The sequence below is a fragment of the Canis aureus genome, chromosome 6, assembly GCF_053574225.1.
Source record: "Canis aureus isolate CA01 chromosome 6, VMU_Caureus_v.1.0, whole genome shotgun sequence".
Classification (NCBI taxonomy): domain Eukaryota; kingdom Metazoa; phylum Chordata; class Mammalia; order Carnivora; family Canidae; genus Canis; species Canis aureus.
Window position 1 is genome coordinate 48,011,596 of NC_135616.1, and position 18,494 is coordinate 48,030,089.

The following is an 18,494-nucleotide window of genomic DNA, read 5'->3' on the forward strand; positions in this document are numbered from 1 at the left end:
AAGGTGCATGCTACACCATGAGGGCAGTTTACCCATTGTAAGATGGTGCCCACACAAAAAAGCACGGGGGGAGGGGGTCCGGTTCCTGTGATTGATTGATAAAGAAGGGCCATTGAGCAAGAGGTGTGTGCTTCTATTTTTTCTCTCCTTAGGGGTGGGGGTCATTGGTGGAAGTGAAGTCAGGGAGTGAAGAAGAAGTCATTTTTATTTTCTCCTTGAAGAAGTGAAGTAAGAAATTTCAAAGTGCCTTACATTAAGGTATTTTTTAAAGTGGTCCACACTTTGCATTATTATCTACCATTGGATCCATATTGTGCCCATCCCCAAGGGACAAGGGAGAGTGCAACAGAAAACTCTAGATCAGGAGTTGGCAAACTTTTTCTTTGAGGAACCATATAATAAATATTTTAGACTTTGCCTACGGGCTCTGTTGTCACAACTTTTCAACTCTGCCACTGTAGCATGAAAACAGCCATAAATAATACATAAATGAGCAAGCATGGCTGTGTTCCCATATAACTTCATGAGCAAAGAAATCTGAATTTCATATAATTTTCATGGGTCACAAAATATTATTCTTTTGATTTGTTCAACTATTTAGAAATGTAAAAATAATTTTTGGTTTGCAGATGTTACAAAAACAGGTGGCCTGCTGGATGTGGCCCATGGGGTTTTATGTACTCTAGATGCAGGAGCAAGAAGCCCAAACCATAACAGCTCTACAATCACTCCACCTGTTCTCAGTATTCAAATTCATTTTTTGATACATTTCAGTATCTTTATGAAGGGAATAAAAAAAGGAATGTACACTTATTGAGTACTAACTTTATGCCAAGCATTAAGCCAGGCACTTCACATGAGTTAACTTTGGTACTTTTTATAAGACTATAAGTTAGGTATATTCATTCCCATCAAAAGACAGGAAAACAGATGAAGAAGAGCTAATGGTATTGTTTGTATGGTGTTCAGTGGTCACAAAGCTAGAATGCTCGGACAGAAACCAGGTCTGTCTGACTCCGTAGCAACCCTACTGTGGGGGTATCATACACTTTCCAATATAAGGACCTGCCACTGAATTGGGAAACTGAGAAAAATTAATGCTAAATAGCTGCTCATCCCTGGGAAATTGTCAAGCTATCAAAGGGTTAAAGGTTCAACTTCTGTCTTGCAACAGGCCAACCTGCTTTACATGGCATAATTAATTGCAGATGTTCATTTCCTTGCTGGTACGAAACTCCATTTGTGAAATTACCATACAAAATTACAACCAAAATGGTAATCATGTTTGAAATGGAAAATTTTTTCAAGAGGAGTTTTTTCCTGCCTTTTTGGGAGCTGTGCTGGCTCCCATTTTAACAGCTGGCCAATTATGTATTAGTATAATTGCAGTTTCATCTGGTTCAACTTAAGACTCATTATAGGAAATTGCAGAAATAGGAATATGTTGAATCTAGAGATGAAGTGGACCCGACTCTCCTTCTATTGAGATGACTCTCCAGTGGAACTGGCAGTTCAGGAAAACATTATTATACTGTATCACTTGAGAAATCTCTTTAGCTTCTAGATTTAGGAGAGTGGCCCAAGGAAATAGTTGAAAAGCTCAGTCAGAATCTGACTGAATAGATCAATGATCACCGTTTGCTGAGGCTGTCTGAATATTTTTACCTCCGTCTCCTGACTCCCTCAGGCTGAATGTATCATCAACCACGTTCCAGGCATTATGGTAAATACTAGGAAGCTCAGAATTGGGCTCAAAGACAAACTCCTGACTCCTGCAAAATAGATGCTTTTCAGAGCAAAGACCAGAAAGTACTGGCTAGTTTGAAAAATAAAACCTCTTAGCTAATCTAAGTGTTTACAACTACTAAGTACCAAATCTGTGGATCCCTGTGCAGAGTGGGAATTTAAATTCCCTATGATACCATTATACATATTAGAAATACATACATATATACATATTTTGAAGGAAACATATAAACAAAAAGATATACTAAACCCAATAGAATGGTTGCCTCTGTGTGTGTGTGTGTGTGTGTGTGTGCGTGTGTGTGCATGCACAGGAAAAATGGATTGAGATACAGGATAAAAAGGAAAAAAACAAGAGAAGGAGAATGTGAACAACTAAGTCCTCCTCTGGAGGTTGCTCCACTGGGGGGAAAAAAGGAATTAGATTTGCCTAGAATCATGCTAGTTGAAGGGCTTATTTTCCTTCACAAAAAGAAGGTATAACATCTAAATGAGATAAAAAAAGATTACTATCTTGTTTAAAACCTAACCCAAGAATCACCACTTGAATGACAAATCGTAATGCTTAGAGAACGGGAATAGTGGCCCCATGATACCTCGTTTCCCAAGGAAAGGACTAGTACCTTTCTTTTCGCCCCAGTATTGTCATTATTATGGATTTTGATTCTTTAAATATCATTCTTTGTGAAAAAGCATGAATGACTATAAGCAAATAATAAACGTTTTAATTGTTACAATACTTTACAGTTTTCAAGAACCTTCTCTCAACTGAGCTTATTTGAGCAGCACAGAAGTCCCAGAGATGAGAAAGTATTATCCCTATTCATTAATGAGGTTATTGAGGTTCAGATAGGTACCATGCCCAAGACCACAGGGCCAATATAAGTGTCAGAAGTGATATTAGAACTCATTTTCTTCATTGCAAAATTATTCCCTTACTCACATTCTCTCTTAGTGAACAGCACAGCCATGCAAACAGTCCTCCCAGATGCCTTTTGTTGCTCTAAGAATTCCTCTGGATCTTGCATGATTTGATCTTTACCTCATTCAGCTCTTGGCTCAAAGGTTAGCTTCCCAGAGCAGTCTCTCCTGACTATCCTATCAAAAATACTGCCTCCAGTCACTTTATCTGGTAACCCTACTTCATTTCCTAAATTTATATCATTTATTGGATTATGTCTTTCTCACTAGAATATGTGCTTGAGGAAAGGAGAGAGTTAGTCTTCTTTGCATACCATTATATCAATTCTTGAAACAATTTTTGGACTATAATACACATGCCATAAATATTGTTGCAAATGAAAAATGAAACTTAAATTCTTCTCTTTATTTCTTTTATCCAATAGGTCACTATTTCTTATAAAAAATGAATGTATTCTCTCTCTCTCTCTCTTTTTTAAGATGTTATTTACTTATTAATGAGAGACACAGAGAGAGAGAGAGAGAGAGGCAGAGGCACAGGCAGAGGGAGAAGCAGGCTCCATGCATGGAGTCAGACGTGGGACTCAATCCCTGGTCTCCAGGATCAGGCCCTGGGCTGAAGGCGGGGCTAAACCACTGAGCCACCTGGGCTTCTTTATTCTCTCTTCTTTTTTACTTAAACTGATTAAGTTCAAGCTCTCATTAGTTCCTTTCTGAACTATTACCCCATTTTCCCAGTCACCTCCTCCTTTTCAATCTGCCTCCTCCTTTCCCAACCCGTTCTCTATCTCAGTGCTAGGGCAATCTGTCAAAAAACACCTCGTTTTGCCCATTCTATTGACCAAAGCATTTAATAGCTTGTATAGTTCCGCGGTTAATATTCCAGCTCTTCAGTCTGGTATGCAGGCCTTATCATATTGTCCTTGTCCCTCCTCGTCTTTCTTAACCTTTCCCCCTTTCTGTGCTTCAATCATATTGAACCACTTAGAGTGTCTAGAATTCACTCTTTTCTTTTCACTTCTATACCTTTGCAAATGCCACTTTTTTAATATGGCTGCTTATCCACTCTCATGCAATTTGTTTGCCTGGCTAACTCTTACCAGTTCTTCAAAACTCAGCATGAATGATGCTTTCTTCAGGAAGCCTTCCCCAGTTTTTCTCCCTTCAAAATCCTGTGTAAGATGTTCTAGGAAGTCTCTTCTGTTCCTCTCTAATATCTATATCATGACACTTATCCTCCTCTGTGGGAATCTTTTTGTTTTCTTCCTCATTAGACTCAAGATCAAGGACCTAGTCTTATTCATCTTTAAATTCCCATCACATAGAAAGGTGCGTCGAATGTAGTAACTCATCAGTAAGTATTTGCTAAACAAATGGAGATTCAGACTCTAGAACTTCTTCTGGGGTCATCAAATTGCTCAAGTTATAGGACAATTACTTAGATGATGTTGGATATATTAATAACTCTCAACAAGCTTTGTGTCTTGGAAAGACACACCCTTAAACATAGTTGAGACAATAAATAAAAAGATGGAGGCACAAAAATGATACCTAACCCACTTGGGAGATGAAGTACTAGGAGAAGGTCAGGAAAATTTCCTAGAGTTGGTATCATCTGATTATTAAAGGATTTATGGGGTCAATTATACCTCAATAAAATTGGAGAAAATTAAAAACAAAAAATTTCCCTCTTTTCCAAAAAAAAAAAAAAAAAAAGATTATAGAGGTTGAAGGAAGAGAAAGAGAGGAAGAGTAGGAAGAGTATTTCAGACATCAAACATGTACAAAATCCTAGCATGGGGTATCCAGGGAACAACAACAAACTCAGAGTTATAGGAACCTAAGTACAAGGCACTGAAGAGAACAAGGTGGAGACACTGGCAGGACTAGACTATGGAATTGCTATAGTAGGGGGTGGAGAAACATGAAAAGTATTGAGGTAGTTGGATATCATCTTCATAAGAATACTCTGGGAGACTAATGGACAATAATTTTGGCAGGGATAAAGTTGAGACAAGACACTAGTTGGAGATAATAGTCTAGGGGGTTGTAGATACAGAAGATAAGACAGATTCAACAAGTGTTTGTAAGAGAATAGAGATGAATTTGTTGATTATTGGTTTATGGGCACTGAGGGAAAGGAAACAGTCACTTGGGGTTGCCAGATTTCTGTCTAGGATGATTTGATGGGTTAACAGAAATTAAAAGTCCTATAAAAGATATAGATTCAGAGGTGAGGGAGTTAAGTCCAGTTATAAATGTATGAGTTTGAGGGGCTATGAAATACCCAAGTGGAGATGGTAAGCAGGTATACTAAGTTCAAAATTCAAAATAACTCGGGTTTTATCAGCATATACGTGTTAGTATGCTAGAGAAGAGGAACATCACCCAAGAAGTGCCTAGAAAGTGAGAATTAAAGTTGGCTAGGCTTACTCTAGAGAAAACCCCATTTAACAGCAGACACAAAAGGAGGAGTCATAAGAAAAAAGACAAGTAAAATAAAAGGAGAAAACACTGCTTCCCAAATAGAGTTTCAGGGTGAGTGAGATCAGTAATGCTGAATGCCCCAAGGCTATCTGATATGTTAAGTTTCCATCAGTTTTACAATGCAGACATTACTGGCCAACTTGAGAGTCCCTTCTACAGGGTAAGAAGTGGGTAAAGCTGTATGAGAGGATTATAGGGAGAAAAAGTAACACCAAGGTAGTAGAGATAGTGAGTACAGAATACTTTTTCCAAAAGAGGTGTAGTATGATAGTTCACAGGAGATTATACATCAAGAAAAGCATTACTCACATCAGAAGAGACTTGAGTATTACAGGCAGAAGTGAGAGAGTGGGAGAAACTGAGATTAGCAAGATCCTAGAGAAGGAGTCAAAAAAATTAAAGGCCAATGATCAAAGGTTTGATGTTTCAACCTCTAAAACAAAAGGAAAGATCAAGGATAAGTGTGGATACAGAAAATTCCTAATGACCTGGAGTGCTGGGAATTACTCCAAAGGCCTCAGGGTTTTGTGGTCATGCAGGATGGGACATCTGTGGAGAGCGAACAGAGACTTGAAGCTGGGAATAGTCTGAGATCCTCTGAGATCCTATAAAGGCGAAGGGCTTGGCGAAGGGCTCTGCTGAGCAGAAAGGTTGGGATTCTGCTGACTGGTGCATGCAGAAGGGATTGCATGGCAGATGGGGATGCACAACAAGAAGAAGGCTAGTGAGATATGAGTTCAGATGCCGAACCTGTGGTCCAGGTAGGGAGGGAGAGAAGGAAGTCAAGGAGAAACCTGATAAAATTGGAGCTAATGGGGAGAAGAAGGATCAGAGGCCTCATTGAGGTCATCAAGAAGGCACAGAGGGAGTCAGAGCCTTGAAGAGCCAATAATGTAAGACACAGAAGCCAGAGAGAGATACTGGGGTTTCTGAAGACAAAAATTCTAGGTGCTTGTCAATATTGTTTGGAACAATGTTTTGATTTCTATTTTGCAATGTGAGATTGCCAATACACAGCCAAACACACCAATGTAAAGATATTCTTTAAGAAGAAATAAGCCACTTAATTCATTCAAAAGCCAATTTGGCATGCTTATTATTAGCTGCCATAACCTTTCTCATTTAATAAAATCCCTGCCAAATTTATTTTCATAGTCCCCTATAAAAGACTTGTTCTCATCTCTATGGGCTTGCTGGAGTACTATCATTTATCACTCCTTTATCTGAGCTCCTATGATGCCTATAACCATAAACCTTTCAACTGAAATTTAACATGCTCTGCTTCACAAAGTTAATTATTCTATGCAATTGTATGCTGGTAAATGTTTAATATTCAGCAAAGGCCAGGGAAGTGGAGGTGGAGGTCATTGGTTATAACATTTGCTGTTTTCCATGGTATATTTATATACCTATATACCATATTCCTATGGTGGTCAATTTCAAACTAGCAATGTGAGTGACATCTCCAAACTTGGGGTTGGGAAAAGATATACAGTTGCACACCATTATATAGTATTCCTATATCCTTGAGGACATAAAATCCTCAGGCATATACATAAAATGTAGTAAAAAAAAAAGTGATGAGTTTTGAGTGTTTATTGCTTCTGTTTTTAATATACTGGAATTGTGAGGTTATATAAATTTAAATGATGGTCATGTTCAACAAGTTTGTTAAATTCCTGAAATCTTAGCAATGAGCTCTCATAAGCTGGTGTGATCTGACCTCAGCATGCCATTGATCTTATGGCTGTTATTTCTTGTCTTCCCACTGAGATTTCAAGCATTTAAATGCAGGGGTCATGCCTTAAACATATTTGTATTGTCCACGGTGCTTAACACATAGTGAGTGACTTAGTAACTATTTGTTGAATCACTGATATACTTCTGGATTAAAAGCTGAACTACATGACCTGTATAACTTTCTGGTTGCCATATTGACTGTTAGAATTACCCTGGTGAGTGTTACTGGAGATATATGTGTGAGTCATTTGTGTGGGTAAAATCATACTGTCTGTAGATTCATGTATCTTCAAGATGAAAATCCTTTCTCTGGATACTGAAGTAGAATATATATCTTTCATAGGGCCACAGGGCCTATTATATTTCATATGGTTCACAAATGTTTCTTTATGGTTATTAATTGCCAACATAATACAAGATCAATTAGAAATTAAGTTGCATCTATTTCTTAATTAAATGTTTCAGAAATGCACTTCTTTAAAATGCCAGAGTGTAATCACCAGTAGTTAATTATGTTACAGAAACTAAGTGAAAATTAATTATGCCATAGAAATGATATTTGTGGAATCAGAGCTAGTGTTAAGAAACGAAACTGTTTCTAATGTGCTGTGAAAAGTTGTTAGTTCATTTCTCAGTGCAATATGTTATATGTCAAGATAAACATTTTTATCTTTTTCTAAATGAGGGGAAAATATGTCTTTCACGAAGACTATAACTTTCAAGAAAATGTAGTCAGTCATTTTAGAGATGTGATATTCTTTTCTTCCATAAAATTTCTAATTTTGTTAGGCTGTTTCTTAAATTGAAAATGAATTTAAAGAAATTCTAGCTCTGTTATGTTTGGAGGCTATCTTTTCCTCTCACTTTTTTGTGAATTTCATTTAAAAACTCCATAGCGGGGGCTCCTGGATAGCTCAGTTGGTTGAGCTACCAACTCTTAGTTTTGGTTCAGGTCATTGCCTCAGGGTTGTGAGATTGAGCCCCACATCAGATTCTGTATCTTCCTCTGTCCCTCCCCCCCCCCCCCAGTTTGTGCTCACTGTCTCTCCTAAAAAAAAAAAAAAAAAGAACTCAACAAGAAGGACCTAGAAGTTATCATTTGTATTTTGTTAGTGGGACAAATAAACTATTAACCATTTTTCCTAGTACATATATTTTAGTTGAACTCAAGTCCTCCAGCTAAGACTCAATCTCACTGCAACTCACTGATCTTTAGATAGAAAAGCTGAAATTCACTAAAAATGATTAAAATCAAGCAAATGAGTTTTAAGAAATGGAATTAAGTCATCAAGGAGGGTTTTATAGTTTTAAGGTTGACCCTCAGTGTTTTGTTTTTATTTTATCTTTTCAGTTTTTTGGATCTAATATATGAATAAATTATGAAAGGATTTCTCTCCCATTGAATTAATTAACACATCCATTATCTCATATATTTATCTTTTTCTTTCTTTCTCTCTCTCTTTTTTTATTCTGAAAAAGTGGGGGAGGGGCAGAGAGAGAGAGAAAGAGAATCCCAAGCACAACCCTGAGATCATGACCTGAGCCATAATCAAGAGTCCAAGGCTTAACTAACTGAGCCACCCTGGTGACTCTCCTTTCTTTTCTTTCTTTCTTTCTTTTCTTTCTTTTCTTTTTCTTTCTTTCTTTCTTTCTTTCTTTCTTTCTTTCTTTCTTTCTTTCTCTTGAGAACATTTAAGTTCTACTGTCTTAGCAAATTTCAGTTATACAATACAGTATTATCTACTATAGTCATCATGTTATACATTAGATCCTCAGGTCTTACTCATTTCTAACTGAAAGTTTATACATTTTTCCAACTTTTCCCTATTTCCCCCAACACCCAGCCCCCGGCATCTACTTTTCCACTCTTTGTTTCTATGAGCTTGACTTTTTTTAAACAGTCCTCATATAAGTAATACCATGCAGTATTTGTATTTCTTTGTCTGCCTTATTTTGCTTGATATAACCCTCCAGGTTCATCTATGTTGTCACAAATGGCAAGATTTCATTCCTTTTTATGGCTGAATAATATTTCATTGTACATGTGTACCAATTTTCTTTATCCATTCATCCACCAATAGACGTTTACTTTGTTTCTATATTTTGGCTATTGTAAATAAAACTATAATAAAATGGGGGTACATATATCTTTTTAAATTAGTGTTTTGTTTTCTTCAGATAAATATCCAGAAATAGAATTACTGCATCATATGGTAGTTCTATTTTTAATTTTTTTGAGGAACTTCTGTACTGTTTTCCATAGCGGCTGAAGCAATTTACATTCCCACCAACAGGACACCAGGGTTCCCCTTTCTCCATATCTTCAGCAGCACTTGGTGTTTCTTGCATGCATGTGTGTTTTATTAGTTTCAGAGGTAGAATTGAGTCATTCATCAGTTGCATATGATACCCAGTGGTCATTACATCAAGTGCCCTCCTTAATATCCATCACTCAATCATCCCTTACCCTCATCCACCTCCCTCCAGCAACCTTCTTTGTTTCCTAGAGTTCAGTGTCTCTTATGATTTCCCTCCTTTCAATTTTCATCTGATTTTATTTTTCCTTCACTTCCCCTATGTTCATCTCTTTTGTTTCTTAAATTCCACATATGAATGAAATTATATGATCTTTGTCTTTCTCTGACTGATTTATTTCACTTAGCATAATACCCTCTAGTTCCATCTATCTATATCTATCTATATATATATATATCAAATGCAAATGGTGAGGCTTCATTCTTTTTGATGGCTAAGTAATATTTATATATATATAAATATGTATATATTTATATATATATAAATCACTTCTTTATCCATTCATCTGTCAATAGACATCTGGGCTCTTTCCATATTTTGACTACTGTGGACAATGCTACTATAAACATTGGGGTGCATGTGCCTCTTTGAATCACTATGTTTGTATCTCTTGGATAAATAGCTTGTAATGCAATTGCTGGGTTGTAGGGTAGCTCTATTTTTAACTTTTTGAGGAAACTCCATACTGTTTTCCAAAATGACTGCACCAGTTTGCATTCCCATCAACAGTGTAAGAGGGTTCCCCTTTCTCCACATTTCGCCAACATCTATTGTTTCTTGTGTTGTTAATTTTATCCATTCTGACTAGTGTGAGGTGGTATCTCATTGTGGTTTTGATTTGTATTTCCCTGATGCCAAGTGATGTTGATCATTTTTTCATGAATCTGATGGACATTTGAATGTCTTCTTCAGAGAAATGTCTGTTCATGTCTTCTGCACATTTCTTGACTGGACTTTTTGTTTTTATGGGTTTGAGTTTGATAAATTCTTTATAGATCTTGGATACTAGCCCTTTATCTGATAAGACATTTGCAAATAACTTCTCCCATTCCATAGGTTGTCTTTTAGTTTTGTTGTTTCCTTTGCCTTGTAAAAGCTTTTTTATCTTGATGAAGTCTCAATAGTTTTTGCTTTTGTTTCTCTTGCCTTTGGAGACATGTCTAAGAAGAAATTGCTGTGGCTGAGGTCAAAGAGGGAGCTGCTTGTGTTTTTCTCTGGATTTTGATTGATTTCTGTTTCACATTTAGGTCTTCTATCCATTTTGAGCCTATTTTTGTGTATGGTATAAGAATATGGTCCAATTTCATTCTTCTGCAGGTGGCTGTCTCAATTTTCCCAAAACCATTTGTTGAAGAGACCGTCTTTCTTCCACTGGAAATTCTTTCCTGCTTTGTCAAAGATTAATTGACCATAGAGTTGAGGATCCATTTCTGGATTTGAATTTGTATTCTGCAGTTTACTGAATTAACAGCTTTTGGTGGAGTCTTTAGGACTTTCTATATATAATATCATGTCATCTGGAAATAGTGACAGTTTTGCTTTCTTTCCAATTGGAATATGTTTTATTTGTTTTCCTTGTTACTTGCTCTAGCTAGGACTTCAAATACTATGTTGAATAAAAGTCGCGAAAGTGAGGGGCACCTGTGTGACTCAGTGGGTTAAGTGGCTGCTTTTGGCTCAGGTCATATCCTGGGGTCCTGGTATTGAGCCTTGCATCAGGCTTTCTGCTCAGCAGGGAGCCTGATTCTCTCACTGCTTGTGTTCTCTCTCTCAGTTAAATAATAAATAAATGTGGCAAAAGTGGACATATTTGTCTTGTTCCTGATCTTAAAGGAAAAGCTTTTTGCTTTTACTGAGTATGGTGTTAGCTATGGGTTTGCCACATTCCTTGTGGCTTCAATCTGCATTTTTTTAAGGACATATGATATGGAATATCTTTTCATGTGCTTATTGCCATTTGTATGCTTTCTTTGGTGAGGTATCTCTTTAGATTTTTTGACTTGTTTTTAATATTATGTTTTGTTTTCTTACTGTTGAGTTTTAAGAGTTCTTGGTACATTTTGGGTAAGAGTCCTTTATCAGATGTACCTTTGCAAATATTTTTCTCCCAGTCTGTGGCTTTTTGTTGTTGTTGTTCTCTTTCAGTGTCTCTTGCAGAGCAGTTTTTAATTTTAATGAAGTCTAGTTTATCAACCATTCCTTTCATGAATTATGCCTTTGGTGTTGTATCTATAAATTCGTTGCCAAATCCAAGATTATTTAGATTTTATTCTAGGAGTTTTATAGTTTTGTGTTTTATATTTACATCTATGATCCATTTTAAGTTGTTTGTGTACTTGTGTGTGAAAAATATAAAATCTGTGTCTTGATTTAGAGTTTTTATCATGGATAGATTTTGTCAAATTCTTCTTTGCATCTATTGATGTGATCATGTGATTTTTCTTCTTAGCCTGTTGATATGATGGGTTACATTAAATAATTTTCAAATGTTGAACCAACCTTGCATACTTAGTCATGGTGTGTACTTCTTTTTGTATCTTATTAAATTCAATTTGCTAATATTTTGTTGAGGATTTTTGCAAGAGACATTGGTCTGTAGTTTTCTTTGATTGTAATGCCTTTGTCTGATTTGGTATTAGGGTAATACTGTCCTAATTGAACAGGTTAAGAAGTTTTTCTCTGCTTCTATTATCTGAAGGACATTGTGGAGAATTGGTATAATTTTATCCTTAAATATATGGTAGAGTTCACCATTAAATCCACCTATGTCAAAATAAATAAATAAATAAATAAATAATAAAAAAAATAAAAATAAATCCACCTATGTCTGATGCTTCTTGTTTTAGAAGGTTATTTATTATTAATTCAATTTCTTTTTTTAATATTTTATTTATTTATTAATGAGAGACATGGAGAGGGGGAAGGGCGGGAGAGAGGGAAAGAGAAAGAGAGAGAGAGGGAGAGAGAGGCAGAGACACAGGCAGAGGGAGAAGCAGGCTCCATGCAGGGAGCCCGATGTGGGACTCCATCCCCGATCCCCGGGTCTCCAGGATCAGGCCCTGGGCCAAAGGCAGCGCTAAACCACTGAGCCACTGCGGCTGCCCATATTAATTCAATTTCATTAACAAATATAGGCCTATTCAGATTGTCTATCTTCTCAGGTGAGTTTTGGCAGGATAGTTTTACAGAAAAAAAAAAGAATTCTGCTTTGGCATATTTTTTCTCTCAACACTTTAAATATTTCACTTTTGTCTTGCTTGCATGGTGTCCAAGGAAAAGTTCAATATAAATTTTTTCTTTCCTCCTCTAAAGGTGAGATGCTTTTGATTTCTTTCAAGATTTATTTTTCATCTTTGATTTTCTACAGTTTTAATATGATACTCTTAAGTGTAATTTTTTTTTGGCATTTATCCTGCTTGGTGTCCTCTGAGCTTAGTAGATATGTGGTTTGGTATCTGACTTTAATTCGGGGAAAATTCTGTCATTATTGCTCCAAATATTTCTTCTTTTCCTTTTTCCATTTATTCTCCTGGAATTCCAATTATGCATATGTTATAACTCTTGTAGTTGTTCCACAGTTTTGGGGTATTTTATTCCATTTTTTTCAATCTTCTTCTCTTTGTTTTACTATTTTTGAAGTGTCTATTGATAATATTCTCAAGTTCAGAAGATTCTTTCCTGAGCTTTGTCAGTCTACTCTTGAGGCAATGAGTTTTTGTTATTTTTTCATCCCTAGCATTTCTTTTTGATTCTTTATTAAAATGTCTATCTTTCTGTTTATATTACTTTTTTTTTTTTTTTTTTTTTTTGCATGGTGTCTAGTTTATCCATTAGAGCCCCATATTACTGATAGTTATTTTACCTTCCTGGTCTACTGATTCCAACATCTCTGCTATATATGAGTTTCATTTGATATTTGCTCTAGCTCTTCAAACTGTGTTTTTGCATTTTGGTATGCCTTGTAATTTATTCTTGATAGTAGGACATAATGTATCTTGTAAAAGGAACTGCTGCTAATAGGCCTTTAGTAATGAGGTTGTAAGTGGGTGGGATGAAAGGGAAGTGGTCCACAGTCCTTTGATCAGATCTCAGTCTTTTAGTGAGCCTGTGCTTCTGAACTTTGAACTTTATGAGTGTTCTGCAGCCTCCCTTCTCCTTAGGTGGGTCAGAATGGCTAGAGCTAGCTGTATTTGGGTATTTCCCTTCTATGTGGAAAGCTAGAGTAGGCTAAAGTAGGCTAGAGTTGGATATTTCCCTTCTCCCAGGTCATTTAGTTTCTGATATAACTCCAATAGTTTAGGCTCTAGTAACACAGTTTCGCTTAAGGACAGACTTTGTTAAGAACAGAATGTTTGGGTATGTTTGAACGTGGTGCATTTTCCTCTGCCTCTGTTGGGCAGGAGAGGACTTTTCTCCGACATTCACTGTGAGAAACTGGTTGAGTTCCTGGAAATAAAATTCACAAAAGTGTAGGGACCCTCTCTAACTGGGTCCCTGGAGTTTTTAACTCTCAGATTTTTCTATGTAGAGCCCCCAGTGATTTGTCAGTCATAGTTCAGGTTTTCCTATCACAATATATTGGTTTCGCAGAGGTATCTCCTTGTGAATTTCTGCTCTGGTAAGTTGTGATTCATAGTATATGCCTGTCTCTCTCTCCAAATTTGAGGGCAGCAGTTTGGTCTGTGACCTCACTTCTTTGATAGATTTAAGAAGAGCTGTTGATTTTTTAGTTTGTTTAGTTCTTTTCACCTGTTGTTAGGGCTGAGTGATGACTTCCAAACTTTACATGCTAGACTGGAAACTAGAAGTCTGTATGCATTTTTTTAACACAGTTTTGTTGACGTATAACATATAACATAAAATGCACACGTTTGTAAATGCACAACTCAATTATTTTTAGTCAGTTTATACAGTTGTATAACAATCACTACAATAAGTTTTGGAACATTTTCAATATCCCAAAAACCTCCCCTGTGCCCTCTTGGGATCACTTGCTCTCACCACCACCTCCTGGCATCCACTTATCTACTTTCTGTCTCTATAAATTGCCTTTTCTGGATGTTTGATATAAATAGAATCATTTAGTATGCAGTCTTTTGTGTCTGGCTTCTGTCACTTAGCATAATGTTTTGAGGTCTATCCATGTGGTAGCATTTAACTTAATGCATTTTTAAAACTGAAAATTAAAGATAGCATCTGTTTTATAGTTCCCATATATTATTAACATATAGGTACTATATAGTTATGGTTATGATTATTACATAATAATAGTTATTAATATTCAACCAGATAAAAAATAAGACTACATACTCTTTAAATTCACCTGTCTATAAGAAAGTAATTTCATGTATTTATTACACATGAAACATGATATTTGTGCTACAGACACTCATGGGCTTGCCAATTGACCTGTAAGAACGATTTTCAAAGTATAGAGTTTTACCCACAGACCTATACTTGGAAAATATAGCTATAGATTGACCTGTATTGACTTATTCCAATAGATTGTGGCAAAAAAACAACAAATTAGCAAAATTGCTGCTAGGAGGACACATCATATTCAGATTTGCATGAGTAACTTTAATTTATTCCTAAAAATCTAATTAATCTTGTCAAATAAATGGAATCATTAACATCTGAATTTTCTAAAAACCAGTTTGGAAACTCCAAGATTGTCATTGACTTAATTGTAAAAACTCTGAAATTCACAGAATGTTCATGTATACAAACTATTGTACTTACAAATTATCCTCAAGTCTCTTCAAGGATTCCAAAACCAATGAATGAACACTGTCTAAGGAGCAGGATCCAAAGCAACTTAGGGCTGTAATATATCTAATTTTCATAACCCAGTCATTATGCAACTTCCTTTTAACACTGGCAATTAAAAGAAGAAAAGGAGTGGTTATGTTAGACATACAAAGCTTGCACTTGTAATACCATCCTATGCATATACCACTTTTAACTGTTTAACTAAATATTTATCATCTAGCATATTTAAAATGGAAAATAAAAATTAATCATCAAATATTAATCTGTAGGTGAATAATGTAGATGAATCCCTGTTCAATACAGACACTATTATCCTTACTTTACTGAAAAATTCTGGTCATCCAAAAGTACTGTGTTTCATATTGTTTTAGATGAATCAATTAGGGATGCCTGGGTGGCTCAGCGGTTGAGCATCTGCCTTTGGCTCAGGGTATGATCGCAGAATTCCAGGATCGAGTCCCACATCGGGCTCCCTGTGAGGAGCCTGCTTCTCCCTCTGCCTATGTCTCTGCCTTCTCTCTGTGTCTCTCATGAAAAAAATAGATGAGTCAATTCATTATCATATTTTCCATGAAGACTTTCAGAACTAGATAACTGGGAAACTTGTAGTCCCAGATCACCAGTGAAGCAGAGGCTGGGACAGTTGTATTCCTAGCCAAAGGCTTGCTAATCAATTCACAGGACATTTCAGTGAGAGCTTTAGCATTAGGGGACAAAACTTTTATAGTAAAATTCTTATCTTAACCTGTAAGAAGCCATCTTCATTTATTATATTTACTCATATTTTACAGTGTGTTTGTTTCCTCATTCACAAATATTTATTGAGCACCTACTGCATCCCAGGTAAAAGGACATAAAGATGACTGAGGTGAAATTCTCGTTCCCACGTTCCTTAGATTCTAGTTAAGGAATAGAGGTGTTGATAATTCAATCCCTTCAATATGGGATGAAACAGAGTAGAGAGATTTCTTTTTCCATATCAGACTGTGTTTAATTTTGCTCTCTGGGTACTGGCTATTTCTTTCCTTAATCTGTAAAACATTTTGCATGCCTGTATTTCCTACCCATATCTCTACTCCCACCCATTGAGTATAATTGAGTTATTAACTGAAGGGAAACATTAATGATGGCTCCAGAGTTTAATTACCCCTTTGGCCTTAATAACTTTCATTCTGTTAGGTTTGAGAATCTGTTGGTGTAAGAACGAACATGTCTCAATACTCAGCTTACCTATACAGTTCAGTCTTGAATAATTTAAGTCACATGCATGATGATCATATACATGATTAAATCATCTACATGTGCATAATTATCCAAAAGAACCAATGCAAATTTGCATGCATTTAGCTCAACTCAGATTCCTCAAATTCGTCAGATCTCCAAACTCATTTCAAACATATCCAGCTTAATGGAAACAGGGATGGAAGAGAGGCCATGGAATTTTCTACAGGTGATACAACTCTTAGAAAGAAAATTCATGTCTCAACTTCTATTCCAAGAGCCTATCATAATTGGAATGAAATACTTGATAGAGTATAGAGCAGCACATCACATGTTAGGAAAATGCCCCATCAGAGTCTAATACTTTGATGGGACTAAGTAGTATTGCTCATATATAAAGGATGGAAAATGGATTCAGTCAATTATTGTGCCATTTTTAGGATTCTAGCAATTGGCTAGTCTTAATTCCACTGTAGTAACAGCTGTAATGAGATTTTAATTGCATGTTCTAACTCTGGGATGAAATATTTGTTACTTTAATAACAAAGTATAATCCTGTATTTTTAAAAGTTGTTTTCTTATTCTATTTTTTAAAAAAAGATTTTATTTATATATTTGATAGAGCACAAGAAAGGGAAATGGCAGACAGAGGGAGAAGGAGAAGCAGGCTTCCTATGGAGCAGGGAGCCTGATGTGGTTCTCAATCCCAAGACCCTGGGATCATGACCTGAGCCAAAGGCAGATGCTTAACTGACTGAGCCATCCAGGCACCCCAAAAGTTTTTTCTCATCCTAAAAGAAAACTTTTCAGTGTACAATTTAGAACGTAGGAAAACATAAATAAATAAGGGGAATCCCTGGGTGGCTCAGCGGTTTAGCACCTGCCTTCGGCCCAGAGTGTGGTTCTGGAGTCCCGGGATTGAGTCCTACATCAGGCTCCCTGCTTGGAGCCTGCTTCTCCCTTTGCCTGTGTCTCTGCCTTTCTCTCTCTCTGTGTCTCTCATGAATAAATAAGTAAAATCTTTAAAACAAAACATAAAAAAGAAAATAAAAATCACCTCTCCGAAGTCACATAGAGAATCATAATTTATATATTGGAATATTTATACTCTATTTCCTTAAATAGAAATATACAGACACAGACACACAGATCTATGTATTCCTTTTTATCAAACTGGATTAAAAAAAACTGGATTCATATGTACATAGAGAAATTAATTTTTTTTACTTAATATTATATCATGAACATTTTCCATGTTATTAAATATATTTCAAAACATTATTAAATGAGACTGCATGGCATTCACTAATATGGTTATACTATGATTTACTGAATGCCCTTGGTACTTTACATTGTTAGACACTAGAGACTTGACTATTAGAAATAATGCTGTGATAACCATACTCATGGTTTTAAATGCATGGAGATCCTGGGTCAAAGGCTTATTAAGACTCTTGATGCATCTCCCAGACTGCTCTCCTGAAAGGGATTGAACTCATACCTCCACCATCGATAGTTTGAAAATGCCCATCCACAGAATCTATGCCTTTTTCGATCCCTTCCAATGTTAGAAATGCGAAATTGTATCTGATGTTAAGTTGTGCTTCTTTAAGAGAATAAATTTTAATATTTTTTTTCTTTATTTATTTATGATAGTCACAGAGAGAGAGAGAGAGAGAGAGAGAGAGAGGCAGAGACATAGGCAGAGGGAGAAGCAGGCTCCATGCACCGGGAGCCCGACGTGGGATTCGATCCCGGCTCTCCAGGATCAGGCCCTGGGCCAAAGGCAGGCGCCAAACCGCTGCGCCACCCAGGGATCCCAAGAGAATAAATTTAATACAGAATTTGTTTCTCTGCTAGTAAAAGTAATATATACTTACTTATTTATAAAAAAACTTCAAAGACAGTGGAATTATAAAGACAATAAAAATCACCTATAATCTCATCATTTGGAAATAATTGTTAGCATTTTTGCCTGATGATCACTTTGAAATGTTTATTGACTATTTGTACTGTGTGTGCCTGTGCATGAATTATCTTTCACAGTCTTTGCCCATTTTTCTTTGGGAATTATATTTTTAAACAGTTTATTTATTTATTCATGAGAGACACACAAAGAGAGGCAGAGACATAGGCAGAGGAAGAAGCAGGCTCCATGCAGGGAGCCCCATGTGGGACTAGATTCCTGCACTCCAGGATCATACCCTAAGTCAAATGCTCAATCGCTGAGCCACCCAGGCATCCAGAATTATTATTTTTTAATTGACCTGCAATACCTCTTAAAAAGAGTA

At 36.2% G+C, this 18,494-nt stretch overlaps 1 protein-coding gene across 5 annotated transcripts in view; it reads right to left on the reverse strand.

The window, feature by feature from the left end:
* Positions 1 to 18,494, reverse strand: part of WDR64 (WD repeat domain 64) — a 144,115-nt gene that overhangs the window by 86,512 nt on the left and 39,109 nt on the right. For all 5 annotated transcript variants that reach the window (XR_013381834.1, XM_077901479.1, XM_077901477.1 and 2 more), the window contains one exon: positions 14,953 to 15,087. Coding sequence is in view for 4 of the 5 variants with exons in the window: in XM_077901479.1 (XP_077757605.1) it covers positions 14,953 to 15,087 (135 nt within the window). In the remaining variant the exon portion in view is untranslated. The remainder of the gene's footprint in view (positions 1 to 14,952; positions 15,088 to 18,494) is intronic.